General features: G+C 42.1%; 2 protein-coding genes across 5 annotated transcripts in view; both read right to left on the bottom strand.

Annotated features, from left to right (window-relative positions):
* Window positions 1-2139, bottom strand: part of znf704 (zinc finger protein 704) — a 47847-nt gene extending 45708 nt beyond the window's left edge. Inside the window, exon 1 of one of the 3 annotated variants that reach the window (XM_056399166.1) lies at window positions 1265-2139. In XM_056399166.1, the coding sequence (XP_056255141.1) occupies window positions 1265-1525 (261 nt within the window). In that variant the 5' untranslated portion in view covers window positions 1526-2139. The remainder of the gene's footprint in view (window positions 1-1264) is intronic. The other 2 variants (XM_056399168.1, XM_056399167.1) reach the window with 2 other exon arrangements.
* A 1070-nt stretch (window positions 2140-3209) lies between these two features.
* pag1 (phosphoprotein membrane anchor with glycosphingolipid microdomains 1) overlaps window positions 3210-23611 on the bottom strand; it is a 50878-nt gene continuing 30476 nt past the window's right edge. Inside the window, exons 1-9 of one of the 2 annotated variants that reach the window (XM_056399019.1) lie at window positions 22778-23073; window positions 20257-20292; window positions 18383-18614; window positions 17028-17085; window positions 13820-13916; window positions 13210-13379; window positions 12495-12926; window positions 6812-6871; window positions 3210-6460 (exon numbers count right to left, since the gene is read on the bottom strand). In XM_056399019.1, coding sequence (XP_056254994.1) covers window positions 6098-6460; window positions 6812-6871; window positions 12495-12926; window positions 13210-13379; window positions 13820-13916; window positions 17028-17085; window positions 18383-18570 — 1368 coding nt within the window. In that variant the 5' untranslated portion in view covers window positions 18571-18614; window positions 20257-20292; window positions 22778-23073 and the 3' untranslated portion in view covers window positions 3210-6097. Of the gene's footprint in view, window positions 6461-6811; window positions 6872-12494; window positions 12927-13209; window positions 13380-13819; window positions 13917-17027; window positions 17086-18382; window positions 18615-20256; window positions 20293-22777; window positions 23074-23611 lie in introns of those variants that run through there. The other variant, XM_056399018.1, reaches the window with a different exon arrangement.

Raw genomic sequence — 23611 nt, 5'->3', positions numbered from 1 at the left:
CATTCCACTAAGTTATGATTTGACATGTCTGTGTGAAGTTTTAAATAACGGTTTACAACTTTAAGATTACAAGCATTTTGGACAGTGGAGTTGAGTTTGAGTGTTGCTGCTGTATCTTTAAATATACACCAACTCTATATCTCACATCTACATGTGTGAAATTTGAAATATGTGTGTGGTAACAAACAATAGCCAAACATTATGAAAAATATATTTTTATAACAAATAAGATTGCAGCCTGTAAGTAACTTTATCAATAACATATCAAAGCACAACACACATACAAGTATGCAAGGAGGCACAAAACCACACCGTCGAAATAAATCAAAATCAGACCATAAACAAGCCGTTATTCAGTCACATGCATTCCTCAGTCACTCCCTCACTATAAAAAGGACAGAAAAACACACACACACACATACACACACACGCATATACACACACACACATACACTTCCCCTATGCCAGAAACTATGTTTTTATCCAAGGGCTGCGTTAGCTTCTCTTCCTCACAAAATCTTTATTTGAGGCCATGTGACACCAAAAGCATACAACGTGGATGTGAAGGCAATTGGGTCACTGCTAATTGGGCCCATATCACGACCACAATTTTGGACATCATCGAAACTTTCTATTCTGCCTCTAATGCCACAAGAAGGCCACACGAACTATTTTAAACCTTTGTTAAACAATAAAAGCCTTGTTGTGCAAATGATTTCACAAAAAGCAATTGACTAATCAGCTTGATGTCAAGCTGCATCACCTACGATTGAAAATGTCCAAAACACGTTCTGAGTGCAAATGTGTAACTAAAGGCATGATGCACAAATTATCTATCATAAACGTAATCACAAAAGCCAATGTGCAAAAACGTCGGACCAGATCTTTCCATCAGTCCAAACGCTGCAGTCACAGCGTGTTTGTTTGCCTCGGCTTACCCACCCACTAGCCCACATAAACATTGCGCAGGCCCTATCAAGCCCTTTGTCCCATATATCTAATGTCGCCAAATGTCATGACAACCCGCTATTTGATGCAATATGCAACCAAATCTGTATTACAGCTATTCTGAGCGACGCTGGTTTGTCCCAGCTGGTTAAATTTGCCATCAGCAGGAGAAGCAGCGGCAGCGGTGGCACTGTTAAATCCGCTCCGTGCAGGAAGCGGTTAAACGCAGCAAAACACCGCACAACAAAAACAGTGAAGCGCTGCCTGCCGGCCGGGCGCCTTACACGCTCTCTCTTACACACGCACACACACACACCTTCAGGCTGAATTTCAGCGGTCCTTTGGTTGCAGTGTGGTTGAACCCAGCGGCTATCTCCTCCTCGGAGAACTCCTTGAGGCTCCCGTCTTGCATGAGCACGGTGTAGACGCTGCGCCGGGTTCCCGCGGCCGAAACGTCTCTGTTTTCCTGCTTGACAGCCTGGACCACTCCTGTCACCGGGGCACCGTCCCCGGTCGGACTCGGCGCATAAACGCGGCTGCCGAGGATCGACCGTTTCACTAAACGCCTCGTATGCATGTCTTAAAGTGTCTCACTCAAGTTGGGGCCGGCGAACCGGTGAATTTAAATCATTAAACGTCGAATTACAACCGGTAAACAACGTCGAGAAAAACACAAAACCGCAGCGGGTAGACTACGCGCTCCAACAGCCCTGACAAAATGTTAGAAAGCGGCAACATACTCGGAGGGCGAAAACTCCAAACAGCGTCCTAAATGCACCGCATTCAAAATCAAGGAAAACTGAAGGAGAACTCTGAAATAGCACCGACAAATGCCAACAACATGAAAACGATTCATTCGCCGCTAAACAACCTCTACATCCAACCGGCTACCTCTCTTCCTCCGTTCGACCTGTTTGTTTTCCCCACTGCTCCCTGCGAGCTCAGGAGAGGGCGGGAAAACACGGGCTAACTTCAGATTCAGGAACCGAAATGACATTTGTACACGATTTAACAAACTGTCGGCGTATTCGCGATAAAAACGACTTGGACATAGAAGAATGAAAGTAAATACGTCGAATAATTTCACTTCACTTGACCCTATGCATCGTCATCCCACCGTAGATGTTGAAAACGGCTAAAAATACGACCGTTAGGTGACTCCAGCTCCGTCTCCTGCGGTATCCAGTCCGCGCGTGGCTCCGACCGAGCACAACCTCTACCGGCGGAATGCTGCCTGTAAACATGTGCGGTCCGGCGGCCTAGGCGGGCTGCAATTGGTCTGCAAAGCACACGCCTCCACAAGCCCCCACCGCTCCCCCTTCTCCTCGACTGAAGGTAACGCAAGCCGGGAGGATGCTCCATTCAAAACAATGACGCAAGGATGGAGTGGAAACGAGAAGGGAGAGGGTATAGCAGGGAATTTAGTCTATGGAAGGGAAAACTTCTACCAGACAGACAGGTTTTATACCATAAATAAGTTGTTACAGGGTATGTAGCCTACTTTTCAGGTGCAATCGGATTTCTAAATGATCTGGTTCTAAAATGAAAGCAATAGACTGCACTTGTTTGTTTTTGTGAATGTAAACACAACAGGTTATTTAATTTCGTATGGGTTTTTCATAACTTAAACATGCTAGTTTTTCTCTTCTAAAGGCTCTGGGGTGAACATGCTCCAACATCAACCCTGCACACCATGCAATTGTCCAGGCAAGAGCCAATCAAATCTAAGCCCCATTAGATAATTTGGACAAACAATGCTGAATTAAGATGCATGTTATGCAAATACCAAGATAAATATGTATGAAAATGCTAATTTATAAGGGTGAACCTAGGTCAACCTTACCAGAATTACAGTGATACCATAATATAATGTCACAGGCTAATCACAATGATTCAGCAGCTATATGGTTCCTTATTCTATGCTCCTCTTTATAACACTGCACATAACAGCAGTCAAGTGGCTTAGCTCCTAAAAAAGAAACCTAAAGTGTGATCACACAATGTGTCACAAGTTGCTGCTCTCTGAGAAAAAAAAAGATAGCCAATCTGATAAGCATATCCCTCTTGATTAACAAGTTCACTGTACTTTGATAAATCAAGTTTACCAGAAGACATTGTTATTATCAGCCAGTGTGGTGCGAATATATATATGACAAATGGCCTAATTTATGTCAAACGTAATGTTTTTTACAAAATCATATGCAGCTTATAATCTTTCTACATGACAGCACCCCAGTGAATAAAAAGACACAATGACACAATTTATTATATATATTTTTTAATAGAACAATTCATGTCATAAAATATTTACATGCAGAGAATGGAAACCGGACAGAGTGGAGTAACAGATGTGGCCATAACTGCCAAAACAGGCTTTGCCCCGTGATCAAAAGCGGGTGTCACCATAGAGTTGTCTGCTGGTTTGTATGGGGGGGGGGGGGGCGCAAATGGTCTCATTATAGGAGTAGTGGAGCTGAAGGAGAGGCAGTGAAGGAGCATCTCTGAACCCCCGCAACACCCCTATTCCCTGAAGGGGAATGGGCATGTTTATATGACCAAGACAGCAAGAGAGAATGTGATTTTAGGTAAGTATCTATTAACAATGTGTGTGTGTTGCCCTGATTAGATTTGGCACTAAAGCATCCCCTTTTGGCAGATCATTTCCTTAGAGGACATTTATAGCGTTCTGTGAACACCATTTTATCTAAATGATGGCACCACCCTGATACACAACCATGTCTCTCAGTAGGAACAATGTACTCAAAGGGTCATGTGGGAGTGTAAATAACACTGATAATTACCTCTTTGCAGAAATTAACATAATTTTTTTGAGGGCTTCACTTCCACATCTTCATTCAAAAAATACTAGGAGCGGATTACATTTAAAAACCTCTTTCACAGTAGCGTTGCCGAGAGATATAACAGCATTTCAAATGACTGATATCATTTATGAATCTAATACCAGCCAGCGAGGGCTGCCTCTGTTTGTCTGAACCACCAACAAGCTCCTGCATGTCTAATGAAACATGAACTAAGGCTGGAGATACTCTAATGCTGGAATATGTTGATGTGGGTGGAAGCAGATGACACCAATTGTTCTGCAAAAGCGGGGAGATACTGTAGCAGTGAAAGATATATTTACAGCGAGAAAACATTGGCCCTGTTAATTTGAAAATAAACATCAAACAACAGTATTTAGAGAATAATTATGTTTTGTTTGGTTTTTTTTAAATAAAAGTACCACAATTACTGTTTCTTAAAATGCACGTACCAAAACATTGTACCATATTTCTGACATGTGATTGGTTACTACTTCTCAGAACTCAAAAGCATTTTGACAATTTTACATTACAAGGCAAAAGCCATTGGACAACAGGGTTTCAGTTTTCCTTAAAACAAGGCAGACATACAGTATAATCAGTGCTCTTAACAGACTTATCCTAAAATAATATCACTCTGACCATTGTACAAATAAGTAAATGCTTACATAAGACTTCCAGCGAATAACAGTTTAAAATAGTGCTCTAACTATATACAAGCCTTGGTTGGCATGTCGTCAGTACAAGCTACAAACAGACAGATATGTTTTTCTTCAGAGTGCTACTAGTAAGTCAAAAAGCATTAGATATTCAAATTGTGCAGAGATCTAACTGATTTGTAATGATGCTTTTGATAAGCTGTATATAAATGCAGTACCATTATATTGTGCTTTAAAATAATCCAGAATGCCAACTGAAGACTGTATACTGTACCAAGAGTAGGCTCAAAAAGCATGACAACCAAAAAAATACATTTGATCTATAACATTTGCATTCATAATACAAGTTTGTGTGTCACTTTGTCACATTACAAGTCTTTTGAATTGGTTTTGACCCCTTTGTAAAATAAAAAAAAAAAAGAAAATATGGTCTCGTCATATGTATTTTTTTTGAACAATGAAAAAGTCAGGGGAAAGCGTACCTTTACAACTGTCATTATCTCACAACTCACTTTCATTTTTGATAAAAATGCTAGAAACTTCTATAAAACCCTATTTTACTTTTCTCTCACAGACATACTTTGTAACATTTCACAATTACACAACAATATGCATCTTCAAATAAATATGAATTTCACAAAAAATTGTTGACATGGACTGTAAAACGTCAAAAAAAAAAAAAAAAAAAAAAAATCCATTAAACCGTGTGAAACCGCAAGCTTGACCAGTTTCTCTAAGCTCTTATTTCCATTTTGGTTCCTAAGATGACTGCTTTCATATCTCCTGACCTGTAACACGTTGAACCACCACCTTTGCAGTGATCAGTCTCAACATAAGGACATGTATGCAGCAGGCCAAGAGTCATCATTTATATTCGATCCCATCTATCATCTATCAAATGCAATGTTTGTCTTGATTAACTATTTGGTCACAGATAAGACTGGATTTTGCTTTCTATGCCAAGATCCCATTCACAGGAATTTCAAGCAGAGAACGCGCAGTGGAGGCGTTGCCAACCTGACAAGGAACAGCCTAGATATACACCATGACATCTCAATAAAACATGACACTGAGTTACCTGGAAGAAGCTAGAAACTCACTAGCAGCTGCAGATGGGGCATACAAATAATCTAACCTTCATATGTACAGTAAGTGCATGGATTTCATGAGTATATGGCACTGAATTCTTGGTATTTTTTTTTGTATCACAGGCACAGATTGTGTCTTCAGCTAACCCTTGAAATGCTGCGTGTGTTTGTGATAAAATATTCAATATTTATTCTATACTGTTTTCACAATCAAGTGTTCATGATATGCATTGTCAGCAGAGATGAAAAAGAGGAATTTAATGATGATCCAAAGTGCAATCTTCCACATGATTAATGCCAAGTCACTGAGGTACTACAGTTCATTTACTTGTAGGACTAACAGTACCGATGACATTGACCCTGGGTGATAAATTAAAAGTTCAGATATGATGAAACGTACCCAAGCTGTAAAAAGGACACTCATGCATTGATGATGGATGCGGTGTGGTGAGCCGTTTTCTGCTGTTTTCCCCAAGTCATGCACCAAAAGCATGCTTGGTAGCAGGTTCAAAGCACTGCAGGAACTCAGATAGGAAGCTTCTACCAAGACCGCCACAAATGAAGATGATGACGGGAGAAAAACTCAGAGGCGGGACGTTTCCCGGCTCAGACCCAGCTCTCCGACGCTCTCATAGTCAGGCTCTGCTTTGGCAGTGTCTGACCCCTCTGCTCCCAGCCCAGCCCTGTGGTCTTCACCCGAGCTACTAGTTTTTGGGATGCGGATGGTTTCGTAGCCGGGATCTGTGCTGTCCAAGTTTGGGTCTTCCTCCATCTGGGGCTCGTCTGGCTGGGCGTAGATATCTCGGACAGTGGCGTAGAGGTCACTGGAGGAAGAGGCCGGGACCAGGCCTTTGATCTCTGCGATGCTGCTGTAGTCGTGCTCTTTGTCTTCCTCGTTCACAGCATCGTCACAGTTTGTTTTGTTGACTGTAGAGTACACGGCTGACTGAGGGACACAGAGGAGACACTGTTCATGTGAGTTGCCCTTGTTTGGGTTATTGTTTAAAATTGTGGTGAATGCAACTACATTTAATGAGATAACAGGAATGAGAACACAAAAAGAAACAGTCACCGATGCGTTCATATCAAAAGACCCCTGCAGGGTTTTTCCCTCATAGCGTATTGTCTGATGTTCTGTGACTAGTCTACCAGTTTCCACTGTTTTTTTTTTTTTTTTTTTTTTTTTCTTTTTTTATCTTTCCGGTACTTGGAGCTTTGGCATTCACAGTGTAAAGTGCTGCTGTCTCGGGACTGGAAAAGACAGTTTGGGGAATAAGGGAGCTTAACACACACTTACCTCATTGTCTGATAGAATGTGGTTTTCGAACCTTGGTGCAGGAGACAGAGGGGAGTGTAACTGGAGGAAAAAAGAACAAAAAGATAGATTTAGATATGGCAGCCTGTGTATGAAAAGAAAAGAGTGCAGAATCAGATGTTTAAAACACTCCCAAAGCTTCAACTAAAAGCGGCTGTTAGGAACATTTGAACGGTCGTCATATGGTTTTATTTTGAAGAATTTGGTGGCATCCTCCTGTTGTAAAAATTAAAAGCATCAATCTTTAAACAGTTTCTCTTATCAACAAAAGCAGCAAGCTGTAACACAGGAACAAAAACTTTGAGGGAAATGCAATTAAGGTATGGTGGCAGTTCTTATTGATCTGCATCACTAAAACATGCTGGCAAACTATTGATCAGTTCTCAAAAACATAAACACCAGTGGAGAATCTCTGTGTATGTCTTAAGAGAGAGCTTGGTAAGCGATCAATAAAGTGAACTTGTAAACTAGCAGTGGGAGACAAACAGGCTCTGCATTTGCCGTTTTCGGCTGCGATACATGTAAAGCTAATGTTGTTTATAACCACCCATTCATTAAGAAAATTATTGAGTGAAAGTCAATAAGCGGTGACAGAGAGTGTGATGTTTTTGTGCACAGCCTCTGTCCACTCCGCTTTATGATCGATGAGGGAGCCATTAATCAACAAAGCACATCTGACAGCAGTGCCAAACACCTAAGGAGTCTAACAAGAACCTCAATACCCCTGCCAGCGTTGACTAAATAGTTCATAGTATGTGAAAATTTTATGCACATCTCTAAGAGGAAAACATTGCTTTTTGTGTTCTTTTCTGACTTGATAAAAGGAATAAATTCAGATTCATAACGTCCTTGGTTGGAGGTACCAAGGTTAATGCTGATGCATTTGAAAAAAGGAAAGGGAAAGCTGTTCACTTGTTGAGCTATAGTGCCTGGTGGCTGTCAAGGGCACATTACCACACAAGTTACACTTCTATACTAAATGAAAAACTGCCCACAGAGATCATACATCAAACCGTCCGCCCCCGCTGTGTGTCATAGTACTTTCATGTGGATACATGTTTCTTTGCTATTTTCCTCAAAGAGTGTTAATCAATATGATTACTTTATGGATAACGCATGTTTGGAGACATGATTACATTTATAGATCCGACACACACTCTACAGTGCAGCTGATGCCTTTTTCATATCGCTTTAATTAGCCAACCAATTAGGCAGAGTGACCTAAAGGGAGACTTCATATAAAGCATTTGACCCAGTCACTGCACCTCTGCATATGTTTCACAATACTTGTTCTTTTAATTTCAAGTATCAGTGCAATTTTATTCTAGTCAGTCACATACTCAGCAATCACCACCTGGGTTTGATGCATATGGAATTAAATTCGAGTCTGAGAAAATGTATTTAATGCATATCAAAATTATATCAAGACCTATATCAGCATGTGGACAGGGTGTTTGTTTTCAATATTCTGACGTGCTACAATGAGATGTAATGTATTTGCGTGTGTGAGAGAAGATTATAGCAACGTGTTTATGTGTGCGTAGGAGATACAATGACATGCAGGACACACAAGTATGACAGTAAGCTGATTACAGTCGCCTTAGAAGATGGGCAGCTCAGGTGTCAGTGTGTCAGCTGAGCTGACGTGCATGTTGACATAGGCACATGTAAATCATTATTAATATCTCAACTCAGATTATCTGTGTTTCCTGTCTTGCATATGCTGAAATCCAAACAAGTTGTAGATGATGTGCAAACTATATAAACCATATCAACACAAATTCAAACACACACTTACACATGTAGATATATTACAAACTGAAATCCTCTATCTAACAATAGTGATTCCCGGTTCCGACAGGCAGCACAACACTGCTGCTGACAAGCTAAATATCGCAGTTTACCAGCACCATGTCCCCAGTGTATATCCCAGTGGCCCATTGGCTGGGTCAAATTCATTTCCTGCACCTCATATGAAAAGCCCACAGGCGACACGCAGCCAAATGACTGCAAACAAGTGTTACTGCTGTTTATGACGGTTCAATAACTGTACAACTGCACAGGATCAGAGAAACTGTGAATAAAAGGTCACAAAACGACTGTGTGAGTGTTTGTGTGTGTGTGTGTCTGCAGTGAAATGTTAAACTACAAACCAGATGTTCGTATGGAAAAATGTGTGTATATGAGAAAACCTGCCTCTGTGTGTGCATGTGTGTGTATGTGTGTGAGCAGCACTTACCTAGCTGCCACTGGAGGAGATTCCTCTCAGGCATTTACATACAAGCACCCCAGTGTATATGCGCAAGATGACTGTATACTGATATATATATATATATACATATGTGTGTGTGTGTGTGTGTGTGTGAGAGAAGGAGAGAGAGAGATGGAGATGTAGCTCTGTAGCCCATATCATCCATCATGAAGCCAGACTAACTGTCATAGTGATGGTGGCCAGCTGGCGCTCACTACGCTCAGACACACATACACACACTTGGTCTGACAAGACAAATCACCGACGGCTCCTGGTCATACACGGGCATAAACCACAGGGAGCCGGGAACATTCAGGGTTAACCTTAAATCAGCCCCAGGGAGTCTATGTGTAGCAGAATATATGTCAACACACACATCTCGGTTTGTGTGTGTGTGTGTGTGTGTGTGTGTGTGTGTGTGTGTGTGTGTGTGTGTATGTAATAAGGGGGGTGGGGGGGTGAAATAACAGAATTAATGCTGACTACACACACCATGTGGGTGCATATATAAATGAATACACTTTTCAGCAGATATTGTAGCTCAGCAGATCAAGATTTCATCATGGATACAGGGGTCAGATGAGGCTCGACTCGCCTGCTGCCCACATGAGCTACAGTGATTAACTAATTGGCTACAACACCAGAGACAAAAGAACAGGGAGATGAGACTAAACGAAGAGAAGAGAAATAAGGAGAGGTGGAGGAGATGAACAAAGGAAACCAAGAGGACGGAGTATGTTATAGGATAATTCTGCTTTATAACAACATAGGTCTTCTTTGAATAGTTCTGGTGAAGGTAACAGCGTCCTCACTCAAGCTGAGATCTGGGAACATATATAGCATCATTACGACAACGAGGTCTGCCAGGATAAAAAAAGAAGCAGGCAGACAATCCGCCAGACAGATGATCTAAAACGCTGTGCTTGAAGGTAAAACCAACAGTGAATATATCTGCGGTAATAATCCCTCAATGTACCAGAAAACTGTGCACGCACAACTACAGCAAGACCTGTAGGTCAAAACTGACTGTTTGTACAGTCTGTACATTGTGATGAATACTTACAACCGTAGTTTGGGTAACTTCTTAACTACATCTGGGATGACAGCCAACAGCGGGATGATACAGCCATGTTAGCAGCTCCATAAGGATACTTAGGCACAGCAGTGCTTTGAGATATATGTTACCATCAGCACGCTCACACACACACACACACACACACACACACACACACACACACACACACACACACACACACACACACACACACACACAATGACAAAAGTGGAAAGTGAAAAGATCAACAAAGGCGAAGGGGACATGAATATTAACTAACTAACTATAACTGATGGCAGTCCATCCAAAAGTTGTCGAAACATTTCACTTAAAAAACTAAACTTTCAACTTCAAGCTAATGCTAGAGAAAAAGTCAGGGGATCCACAAAGTGTTGAACTTTGGCATTCACCCTCTGGGCACCATGAGTATCTGTGTCAAACTTAACATCAATCCATGTGGTTGTTGAGATATTTCAGTCTGGACCAAAGTGTTTGACGGACCAACACTGCCGTCTTTAGAGCCATGCCAGTTGCATGGGTAAAAATGAGAGGAGAGCAGAAAGTTACAATAAAGCATAATTATCCTTTAAAATAAGAGAAGGGGAAGAAGCAAATATGAACAGAACTTAAGGGAGGAATGTAGAAAAGAAGAACAGTTGCCACTTCACGCAGCTTTGTGGCAGATTGACAATGTGGTGTTTATGTTCGTGCGCTTGTCAGCTTCCATCAGTCTGATGCAATTCGTTGCGAGCTCTGAGTGTGTGTGTTAGTTTGTTGGTTTGTTTGTGTGTGTGTCTGTGTATGTGTGTGTGTATATGTGTGTGTGTGTGTTTGCGTGTCTCCAATGGATCTCTGCATGTGGAAGACAGCATGCTGAGAGCAGCAGCAGCAGCAGCAGCTCTACTCTGTTCAACACATACCACTCAACTACTCTTCTTCTCTCCTTTTCACCTCCACACTCCTTTAGTTAACTGTTCTCTTCTTTCTTTTACTCCTCTTTATTCTCTGCTCTTTTACACATCCATCTCTCAGCCCTTTTCCTTTCCTTAATAATGTTTCTTCTTTATCATCCTTCTTTCTTTTCGATACACTCCTCTCCACTACAGATGGCTTCATTTGTATGCCGCTGGGTCGCCCCCCCCCATTCACTCACGGTCTCTCACTCCTGACTTTCTCTCTCTCCCTCACCCTTCATGCCTCCCGGTCCTTTCAGCGTTTTTTTTTTTGAGTCAATCTCCCATCATCTCTCTGTCACTATCTCTGTTTCATCTATTACTCTCTCCTCCTCTTCCCTCTCCAGCTCCCATCTTCATTCTCTTCTCCTCCCCTCACTCCTACACTGTTTTCTCTTTCTCTCCCTCTTGAATTTCTCCCCTCGGTCTGTCACTCTCCCTAAAGCAGCACTGAGCTTGCAGCTTAGCAGATGATAATGTGTGGGAGATACATCTCCCTTTTTCTTTGTTCTCCATTGTCTCTGTCTCTTCCCAAGGAGATGACCCACCTCAAGTTTATAAGGGAATAACTTAAAAAGATGTTGATACCTACTGAGATATTAGAATATATGATATGTACTCTGAAAAGTTAACAAGTTTTGTGTATGCTTGATTTGACTTTTATGCATTAATGGTCGTAAATGTGTTGTTTCTGTTCAACCTGCAAAACACCAGTTGGCACTAAGAATGTACGAAGGAGGATCAATCACGTGACTGATGTTGAAGTATCTGAAAAGATCCAGAAATGCTGCTAAAACACTCTCAATTGATGATTTTTTATCAAAACATTAAAGATAGCATTGATACAAATGCTAATTAAGTTTAGAGTCATTTTTTAATTTCTTTGAAAAGCCAGTGAAGAGGTGACTTTTACCATTAGCCCACTAGACAGCTAGCATGCTAATATTTATGCAGAAATCATGCTACTGTTCCTTAAAAATAATTAATGTTATGACATATGACAGCAGTGAAGGCCAAAATGTTAATATGTACTGTAGGCATATGAGATAAGTTCTGGTTTTCACTGTAGCTAGCTAATTGCTGAACATTTTAGTGAGCTAATGTTAACTCTTGCCATTTCCAGTCGGTAACTAGCAAGTGTTATGGGTGTTACATTAAACAGGAAAAGGCTTCACTTATATGAGCATATGAAGGGCCAACTGGAAAATTGTTTTAACCTGGTGGGAATGAACTAAAATGGCTTTTGGTTTTGTTGGTCATCAGTTATCATGTCAAACCAACCAACTTAGTGCTGTGTCATACTAATCAGAGAAGAGAAGAAGGGCCAGTTTAGGAATTAAACTGCTTTGAAGATCTACAGGTGTGAGACCACACATACACATACACACGCACACACACCATCCTCACCTCTCCATTGTGCAGCCCAGCCCCCGCCAGCCCATTCATCACCACCGGCTGGTTGTCGTTTTCATCCAGAACTTTCTCTGGTACTGGGGGAGGTAAGTCCTCCTCTGGTTCCTCCAGAGGCTTGTGAGAAGGCATGGCGGCATTATCAGAGCGCCTTTTGGCCTCCATGTCGGCACTGTGACGGCTCTTCTTATTCAGGTCAACAGAGGCGTACTCCACACCTGCGCACAGGGGCCCTCGCTCAGGTGTGCAGGGGCTGAGGTGGCCGTTGAGGAGGGCAGGGGGATGATGGGGAGGTTCGTCGGGGCTCAGCTGGATGGTACCGTTGGGGAGGCCAAGCTGCACGGGGGGGTCTTTGAGCTCCTTGACCGTCTCGTACAGGGAGTCTTCAACGCTGACGTCACGTGACGCCACTGCGATCTCCTTCACCACCTGGACAACAGATGCAAACATCAGATTCTTTAATATGCTTTAAATGAGCTACATATATTTAATGCTTCTGTTTTCTAGCTGAAAACTCAAACAATCCATCAACCTCTTGTGGAAAATTAAAATTTTCTGTCTGTATTTTCACCCTAAGCTCAATCGATCATCCAATCAATCACTCAGTCAACCGGCCAACCAATCAAAGCTCTAATCTCCTCTACTGCCACGTTCAAGCTGAGTGCAAGTAAAAACGTGATTCTGCTGCTGTGAGGTGACTTTAAACATTGACCTCATAGGTGCTGTCCCCTGAGGCTGGGGGTCCGTCCCCGATAAGGGCATTGTTGGGAGGGATGCTGGGAAGCTCGCGGTCCTGAGGACACTTGGAGGACCTGAGCTCTGATTGGCTGGAAAGCAGCTCCTCTGACGGATGGGGACTGGTGTCCTGTGTGTCTGTGAGGACTAGTGGAACAGAGAAAAAAGGAGAGTCAGAGTGAGATAACAGCTTCTCGTTTCATGAGAACAAGATGAATGTTTAACATTTACTTCAGATTAGTTTTGCTATGAGTCATTATTTTCCCTCTTGATGACTACAGATCTCATGACCCTAGATCTATTACTATTTCCAGTTTCCTGTTATTTATTAATGATAAGCACCCATCCAGGTAAAATTACTAATCTCTATGACTAAGAACATTACATAGATATGCTCATAACAAAACAACAGCTGAGGTCAAAAATGTTGAATAACAACAGCTGCCACGCAAATCTTCTTCTTATCATCATCATGTACATGTGTAGCTATGACTCTAATATTGAAACCAAATGGTGCAGATACAACAGTTAACTACACGGACAGTGAGGACATGACATGCTGAGCTAAGCTAACTATCTTTGCTTACTTGTACCGCTGGTTAAAGGACCATTGTGCGAGGTGCTGACAGCCATATCAGTTGCTGGACTGTCTACTGATTGGCTGATCGTCTCTCTCTCTGACACCTGCGCGACAAAGGACAAGATGTTAGTCACCTCTGGGTTCTCAACGCACAGGCTGTGAGCCTGACAAAACGAAGGCACATGAACAATCCAGTCTTTGTTTTTTTTCAATTACATCACACACCAAGAAATACATCTGCACTTGTCAGCTTGCACAGGGTAGATGACTTTCACACCTCTGTGCAATCCAAAAGCCTTCAGTAATGTCTCCAAAAGGGACATTACTTTCAGGGGTTTCAGGATTTTGGGGAACACAACTCTCATATTTGCAGCACTGATTACAGTTTTCTCACTCCCCTGCTTTTCTTTGCTTTTCTAACCACATTACTGATTACTTTAAGCTCATTATCAGTATGCTATGCATGATTAATTATATGCATTGAGTGCATTTTTATCCACCAAGAAAAGACATCTAAAGATTTATGCAAGTGCGTAATTTCTGCAAGTGTGAAAAACAAAACTGTTAAATGACTTATGCCTAATGAAGATACGCTGCTGCTTATCCTCATCTCAGTAGATGGGTTTGTGTTCTCCTCTTATAAATACTTCTAATTTCATCTTCTTAATGCCATGTTGATTCATTATTATGAAACACTGAAGAAAACAGTTTAACAGAAGAGGGCAACATGACAGAGTCAAATAAAAAAATGACTCAAACCACAGAACATGATGTTTTATGGGTAGCCACAAGGATATTTTCCTCCCTATTTTACCTTGCCTCCCTCTGCGGGAAAGTCAGAGCTACAGAGCAATAACCCTGAAACTGGCAGGGATTCAGTGTTGCTCAAGGACACTTCAGCAGATTTTTTTTTAACACCGAGTCCATGCCCTCCAGCTGTTTCCCTATTCGCTAAATCACATGGCAAATTCTGCAGCTCTAATTAAACTGTGATAGTGCAAAAATCCACACCGTGGGTTTGATCAAAGTGGAATCAGCTCTACAAGCGAGCAAACACTCAAATCAACACTCTCATCAACTCCAAATAATACTCACTGAAAAGACACTACACTAATTAACACAGGATGTGCTCTGCACCTGCCGTATTGACGCAGGATTTATCACCGTCTGATTTAAACATTAACCGTCTTCTTTCTATAGGCAACTCTGTCACTCATTACTAACAGCTTAGAAATGACTGTGAAAACATATCCTCTGGTGTAAGTCAAGATTCTCTTTGTTTAGGTTTGTTGTTTTCCTCCTGTGTGAGCAGTGAGGTTGTGTATTAGAAGCTCCACAACCCCACCTAGTGGTCATCTACTGTCAAAACTGTTGGTGACTATGATGTAATCTTTAACTATTTTATGACCAAAGTATCTCTAATGTTTTTCTTTTGTTTCAGTTTTTCTCGACGAAGGTGGAAAATTCCTTCTTTACTTCTTCAGGATCCAAAATGAGCGTCACAGTCAAAGACATGAGATGTGGTGTTATAATGCTGTCCTCTGGGTAAGGACCGAATGAGACGCTTCATTTAGGTTACATTCACCCTTAAGGTTAAAAAAAAAAGTTAACATATGTTGAATGCGTGTGTGAATGAAGAGGCGGCGTGAGAGGCGTTAGGATGTGGCCACAGACAGACAGTCAGACTGATTGTGGGTGAGCGAGGAAGAGCCAATCTACTCATCCACAAAGACGAAGACCCCCATTTAACCTGTCAGGCTGTGACATGGTTCATCATTTAAATGGGTCCCTCCTGAAACAGTCTGACCACCCCGCAATTGTGCTACTGCGTAAAGGTTAGGGTGAAGATATCCATCAAATGCAAAAAGGCTCAGAGGGATATGTGTGTGCATAGTGAGGCATGTAGGCTGACACACACACACACACACACACACACACACACACACACAAAGCCCCAGAGGGAGTGACAGAATAAAAGAGTGAGTGGATGTCACTTAGTCTGTGTAAGCCAGGCATTTGTCACATTTAAATGTTGCTTGGTTACTAAATCATCTGTATTATGGGAGTTGGTTATTACTATCTATGTCCATGAAACGATGCTCAAGAGGACATGTACACTTTATGAGTACTAATATCTACAGAGTGCAAAGGTCAACTCTATAAATACGGATTTTTTTTCACATTGTTGTGCCCGTTGTGTTTCGGCTTTCCTGAATTTAGTTTCATTCTTTCTTTTCAGTGATCTTAAAAAAAAAAAAAGAAACACACACTATGTTACTAATGTAAAACAAAACTGAACAATAAAGGCCAGTGGAATTTCCCACAAGTGCTCTCTTAGCAGGAATAACCACTTCCCCATCTGCAACCGGCTGCAATTTAGGAACAATCTTGCGAACAAGTGCAGGCTGTCAGTCAGGAGGAGTGCAGGGAGGCCATGTTTCTTTGTGTATGTTCCTGTGGTATGGGAGTGGGTTAGGAGGCAAATGTGAAAGAATGTGTGTGTAAGTGTGTGTCTGTGTATCATGGGACATCAGGATGGAGACTTGTGCGAGTGTGCACGTTATTCAGGCATGCAGCCAATGTGGCAGCTCTATCCACAGCCTCGTTTACCAGTGATTACACAGCCTGATTACAGACACATCACATGACTCCCATGCTGGGAGTAATGAGGACTGTACGTCACTGTGTGCTTCCATCTGTAACACTACGTGGGTGCTTCTGTTTGAACAAGAGAACAAGTCTGAGTAAACCTTCTTTTTTTTCTTTTTTTTATGAATTCATATTAAATTATTTATTTTCCCACTGCTGGAATTGACAGTTTCTTGTTCCTCGAGTTTCCCACAGTCCCAAGACGACACCAACCCCCGACCTTGTCCATCTCTCCCTTTGTTTAGAGACTGTGCATGTGTGCATGTGTGGGTGTAATTAATCATCTGTTTGACACACTGTGCGGCAAGCTGACTCAAAACACACTTTGCTTCACATTGATAACACGCGCACACTCACAAAAACACATGACAAACATAACGAGCAGAACTGGAAACCTAATCACGATTTTAGAAAATCATTTTTCAGCTGCAGCCTTTTCATCAGAGCCGCCATCTGTGAGGTGTTTCAGTATCCCTTCAAAATATTCCTTTAATTCCTCTTCAGAAATGTAGCTTATGCTTGATCCAGCCTACTGCAAGGAAGATAAACCTCGAAGTCTGACTCACTCCATTCATCAGGTTGTCATGGTCTCCAGCTGGATGTCCATTGGCTGCTTTCTTCTGCCTAAAAAACCAGAGGAGTTGAGAGATGAGAGAACAGAGATAAATATAAAAGTGGATACTGATTGTTATTCCTGTGTTCTTCAGCACACCAGATCTCAAACGAAACGATGACGTTGAAAAGCAATTTTCTTTTATGATCCCTTTAGCGTTCAGTTCTTGTTGACATTTTATGTTTTAGCGTTGACGTCATAGTTTTATTCAGAGGTGTTTCTAATATTCTGTCCCCTCGTGTGTGTAAAATGGAAGGACAGTAGCACACCTCCTTATCCAAGATGTCAATAGTAAATACATGATTGAATTTACACATTTCCAAAAATGTCACCAACAACTTAGCATTAAGAGCTTCATAAAGATGGATGTTATGGTAGGGCTGTTGTATTGGATTACATTAGTGCGTACCTGTGTTCACTACTTTTTTTTTTTTTTTTTTTTTTACATGTATTATTTATTAACTGCGGCCTATGTGTGAGTCAAATTGGTTCTCAGGGACATTAAAGCTCTACTTTTACTCTTAGAGGTATCAATAGTTTCGTCATGCAGCATCAGATGTGGATGTTTGGATTTAATTTCTTCCCCTTCTAATCAAAGCAGGAAGTTGGTGTCTCGTTAGCATTGTCATTGTTTCATTCACAATCCGATGGACTGGAGGACAGAGCTAAAACAAAGCTGTCCAAATACCCATAGACCGCACTGTGTTTCACAAGATGACATTAAAATCTCTGTTATACTCTGAGTAGTTGAGCAGGACAGAGAGACTGAGCAAAGACTTTCTGTGTTTGTGCTGACGGCCACTAAAGCTTTATCTCTGCAGTGCCATCTCTCGCAGAAACTATATGAGTGATCTCTCGTTTTGTATATCTGTAAATTCTTATATTCTCTATACTCATATATTAAAGTATGTGTTACACTTTGCGGACAATTCCTTTTTGACAGCACACACAATAAACATATTAATGCCAAAACACCCCTGAGGTCATTCCTTACTATACTCACAGGCACTGTTCCTCATTCTTGTACCTATAATTACTGTTGCCAAGAACGTCCTCTCAGGTAATTCTGCTATTTTCAACACTCTCATGCTCAGCTGGCATTTCCAGCAAGAGTAGATTCTGTTTAGATAGTCTGCACAGCAGGATGTATCATTACGTAAAACCAGGAAACTGTTATCATAACACACGTCAGCCTTTTGTGACCTCTTCTAGATATGGGAGTGTTTCCTAGAACAACAATTATATAGGTCATTAGTGTGTGTGTGTGTGTGTGTGTGTGTGTGTGTGTGTGTGTGTGATGGTGCTTACCCCTGGCAGCTAGCACACAACAGCAACAGCACAGAGACCAGCAGCAGGGCAGTGAGGGTGCTGAGGGTGACGACCAGGACCAGCTGCTCACTCCCCAGCCACGACGCGACCCCGGTAGCAGCTGCTGCCCCCGACCCGACGACACCCGCCTCCGGCCCCCACCACACTCCACTCAGCACCGGAGCCATGACGCATCACACTGTGGGAGGAGAAGACATCGGACAGGTACCGGCTAACGAAACACAAGAAAGAAAGAAAGATAGAAAGAAAAAAATTTGTCATTTCAAATAAATATCAAACAGAAAACATGGAAATTAAATGAAATAATTGACCAAAAATCATCATGTTGTTGGATCATTACTTCCAGCTTTGAACAAATGGAGTTTGTGGAAAACCGCATATCATAGTACCTTACAGTGAGATTAAATATGTAGTGGAAGAATCTGTGTGTTTTTCATCATTTCCTAAATGACTACTGTTGGTGGAGGATAAAGACAGTTTATTGAAGGATACAGTCAGACGAACTGTTCAAACTACACTTGATCTGTCAAGCAAACAAACTGAAATGAGTTGATTTTAATGCAGCTGCTTCATCACAGACACTTGGTATTTTCAGTTCTACTATGAGTAACAATGTGATTATTTTAGTCTGACACCAGTAAAAACCTGTATAATGAAACAATAATGAATAATCAAACTGATCCTGTTCAATGGTGTGGTGTCAGTGGAGTCCCAGGGAACAGAGAAATGAGCTTTATCAGGCTCTGGCTACGCAGGCAATTGCTGGTTTTGGTCATCATATCATTCACCGGCAGCTCGGCCGCAGCCTGTGATCACATGTGGCCAGCAGGTGGCAGCACAGAGCGGCGTCAGACTGCACTGCAGACAGTCATCTGCCTCAGTCTGCTGCAGTGGCCCTCACACCAGAGACTCCACAACTGGTGTCTGGGCTCGGCCCACAGCATAAGCAACCTCATCACGTCCCCGTCTAACAGCCAAAGTTGGGTTTCACCAAACTGATGGAGGCCCTGATGTTATGAAAGGTGATTTATGGAGGCCGTGTGGTGTTACGGGGGGTGAGTCATGGAGGGTGGAGGTAGTGGCAGGGATGAGATTGTGTGCGTCTCTGAGCCTAAAAAAAAATAAACTCCAACCAGATAAATGTGGAGAGGCAGGTTTGCATCCTGCTGTGTGTGTGTGTGTGTGTGTGTGTGTGTGTGTGTGTGTGTGTGTGCGCGTGCTGCTTGTAAAGGGGGTATGTCAGGACTTTAGGCACTGCGGTGACTGTGACAGAGATGGAGGGATTTGGAGCAGGAGTGAAAAGGTGATCAGAAAGAGAAGGTGACGCACTACATGACTGACAGGGAGCACAAAGTCAGGAATGGTTTCTCTCTGGCTATCTATCCACACGCCCTTCTCCTCTCAATCAGCAGAAGAGACAGCTACAGCAGACCTGGCAGGGATCGGTGACAAAAATATGACAATCCATCTTCCCTTGTCTGTTTTCTCCTGGCGTACGCACGAGCCAAACTGCTGTTCTGGAGCGATGTGTGTGTACGTGTGTGAGTGTGCAGAAAATGTGTAATTCTGTGCCGGTGGTGAAAAAACTCCATTGTGTCTGTCTGCTTCGCCTATGCTAATGTGACTGGGGATTGTGGGAGTTGGGGAAGCGCCCTCCGTCTTCTAGCAACGAGGAAGTTTTGTGGCAAACCAGATGAGGCTGAAGAAGACAATTTTAACTTCTCCTTCAAAAGGCCACTGAGGAATTCCTGTTTTTGTCAGAACGCCGTGTTGTGTTTTCCTGGATGAAAAATACACCGGGGCTCATGTTGCTATCAGTGTGAGTGGATGGTGAGAGGCAAACACAACCTTACCTTGACACCTCGGATGATTAGTCAGGTTGGCCTCGCCTGGAAGAGAGCAGATAAGGGGAGGGGGGGATTACTGCTTGGCGGAAATAAAAAAAGCACTGAGCTGAATATTATCCTTGGTGGATGGTGTTGCTCTGTGAGGGTGTGGACTACAAGTGTGTGTGTGTGTGTGTCTATGCCTGGAAGTAAGCTGTGCTAGTGTGGGAGTGGGAGAGTGGTGAGGGAACTGTGATTATGCTCTTGTTTTTTAATGACCATATCAAAAAACATATTGGACAACAGGCTGTCTGCAACCTCTCGGCCGCACGCACACACACACACACTCTCTGCTCACACACACTTCACCCATGTGCAGTGTCTATGAGATTGTCTCCAATGTTTCTTCTACACAGGATACACACAATATCCACTTTATTGACCAGTTGGTCCATGCAACCAGGTGACATCATCTCTGTATCATATCACACCACACATGATGTCTTGTACACACCCAATCATCCATCGGTCTATAATCGTATGAATCTTGCCCTCAAACCTCTGAACATTTCCCGTTACACCAGTGTTGTACGTAAAGGTGAATATACACTTTCACGCTATTATATTTCGATCCATATTCCCACATTTTAGTTTGTCCACATGTGATTAAAAAATGCGGCCTTTTTTTTTCTTTTTTTTCCTGAAAAATTCTTCATCCGGTTCCGTCTGAGTGGCTGAAGTCCAGGTGTCACTATCTGCCACAGTGGGCCAGCTCATGTGTGTGTGTCTCCGCTGGCACTTAAGCCAGAATAATTACCGGCTGCCATAGCACTGTGTCACCATGGCAACATTCCCTTCTAGCCATCAGCGCTATTTATGGTGGTAGAGAGAGAGAAAGAAAGAAGAAATGTAACAGAAAAACACAGAAATGTTTTGAATGCAACTTACAGAGAACTATTAAACTGCAGGAGGGGTGTATGTTGTCGTATGTTTTTTGTTCTGTTTTGTTTCCAAAGCTTTCAACCACATTTCATGGCCTTCCTCGGGTGATAGTGTTACGCAGTTATCATGGAGATGGTTTCCTTGTTATCCCATGACATAAGAATGTTACTTTCATCATGTGATAACAGGTGCTTGTATATGGGTGGGTGGATTGTAACATCTGTCTGTGTTCAAGTATGGTCTGTAGCCTCTGATAGAGACCATCTCCATGACAACAGTGCAATTCCACCTGCTGAGGAAGACCCCCGAGATGTGGGCGAAAGCTTTGGAATCAACAAGCTGGACTTTGTGTTGAGACTTTTATTTTTTTTTTTTTTCTCAAGATTAGTAATCAATCAGTAATTAATCAAAAAATAACCACAAAAGAGATTATTAAGTTTGAGAAGGCAAGAAAAAAAATTACAAAAAATACAGGAAAACTGGCTTTTTTTTTACCATTTAAATCACATTAACTTGCATGTTGAAGCTGTGAAGATTATTGTAATGTTTCATCTAGAGATGCTCTGATCCTATCTTTCTTTACACTCAGCCCAAACCAACGCTCTCTTTTAAAAACTGAACAAGACACTGTATAGTCCGCACTGGAATCATTTTCATGTAAGACAAAATGGCCAGGGTTTGTCATGGTACTTAAGAGAAGTAAAAGAAACACAATTTCATAATGGCATTAACAAGAACACTGTACTTGACGTGAATCGGGTTTGTCATGGCCGATACCCAAACCACTTAATCGGGTCCAATCCAGTCCCTAGATTCATTGTTTATTTATTTATTGCAAAAAAACTGCGTCACATTTAAAATGACATGAAAAACTGAAACGCAAGCAGCTCTTCATATACAGTACATGAAGCTGTAACCAGTGACGATATACTGATTATGACACCATCAAAACTAAAAAGTCTGTCAAACCACTAACTGATTTATTATCAACTTAAACTTAAACAGCTTCAACAGTTACCATGACAATTTTCTGCTACATGTGGCCTGCTTTGTTAACTTCATTGCAGAGAGAAGTATCTTAACATACCACAAAAGCTTTAAAGCCAGAGAACAACAAAAAAAAATTATTTAATTCTTCCTCTTTTAAATGAAAGTTAAAATCTTAAGCAATACAAAGCTCCCTTGCTCGGTCCAGAACATTCAGGGGTTTTGCTGAGACAGTCTTATTTATTCTGGTGTCACCAGGTCGCTAATGTCAGCTAATATTAGCAAACTGAGGATAGATATCACAGTTTAGCTGACACTAAGTCAGTTCCTTGACTTTGTGACACTACTTATCCCGCTGTTTCACTGTTAACATTATCCTGTAAATGCCACTGTTGAGCAAATATTCCATAGGCTTACTTTCACGTAGCATTGCGTTTGCTCTCTGTCAGGCAGAGAGCTCCAGCACATTCCAGTATTCCCTGTCTCCTGCTCTGCCACATTTTATGTCATTAAAAAACAAAAAAACAAACTCAGACTCCACCATCTTAACTCAAATGGTATGAAGAACCTGTTAAGTACAAACACAGATCCAGCTCTGGAAAAAACATTGCTGACATACTTCCCTGCTGAGTAGAAAATATGTGAAGGAGTAAACCATCCATTCTTCCCCGTGAGGACACACTCCATTCCTGAGCGCTTGATAAACACCACATATAAAAGTTCTGAGTATCTTTTTCACAGTGGAAAACTCCTTCCAGGCCACCACCATGTGATACAAGACAGCAAGCCAAGGACTACAACTGTACTCTCTTATGCTGTCATTCTCTGTCTCCCGGCGCTTCCAGGCTTTGATGAAAGAAAACAGAAGCCTTGGAGGAGACACAATCAGTGTGGCTGTCTTCTGTTTCATGCCATAGAAAATAACTGACTGGAAAAGCCATTCGAAAAGGAATGTGTTTTGGGAATTAAAGGCAGAAGTCCAAATTCTGCCCTAAGCCAGCTGTACACACACATAGACCCCGAGACTAACCACAAGCCCCATCAAGGCATAACCCAACATGCAAGAAACTAGAGCCAAAGAGGCAAGGAATCCAGCCTGAGCCCTTCTGCTCTACAGGCAGAGACCCTACCTGACACTGCAATGAAGCGTACAAGCCAGGCAGAGCCGTGTGCGTGTTTGTGTGTGTGTGTGTTCATGTGTGTGTGGGACAAGCTGTTGGACAGCGGGGGGGGGGGGGGAGAGAGAGAGAGAGAGAGAGAGTATTAACATCCACATGCAAAGCAGTGCTTCAGTTTCTGTGGATGCCTGTGTGGCTGTGTGACACCTTCCTTTGCAGGGTCCTCTGGGTGCACGCAGACGGTGGAAGGTTTACAGCTGGATTGCTGCTGAAAAATGAGCCCCGAGAAGCTTCTCATAGGAGAGCCAAAGGCATTTCCACAATAATAAATAATC

The sequence above is a fragment of the Seriola aureovittata genome, chromosome 16 (assembly GCF_021018895.1).
Source record: "Seriola aureovittata isolate HTS-2021-v1 ecotype China chromosome 16, ASM2101889v1, whole genome shotgun sequence".
In the NCBI taxonomy this organism is placed as follows: domain Eukaryota; kingdom Metazoa; phylum Chordata; class Actinopteri; order Carangiformes; family Carangidae; genus Seriola; species Seriola aureovittata.
The sequence above is the reverse complement of the archived record's forward strand: the minus strand, read 5'-3'. Positions and strand labels throughout refer to the sequence as shown.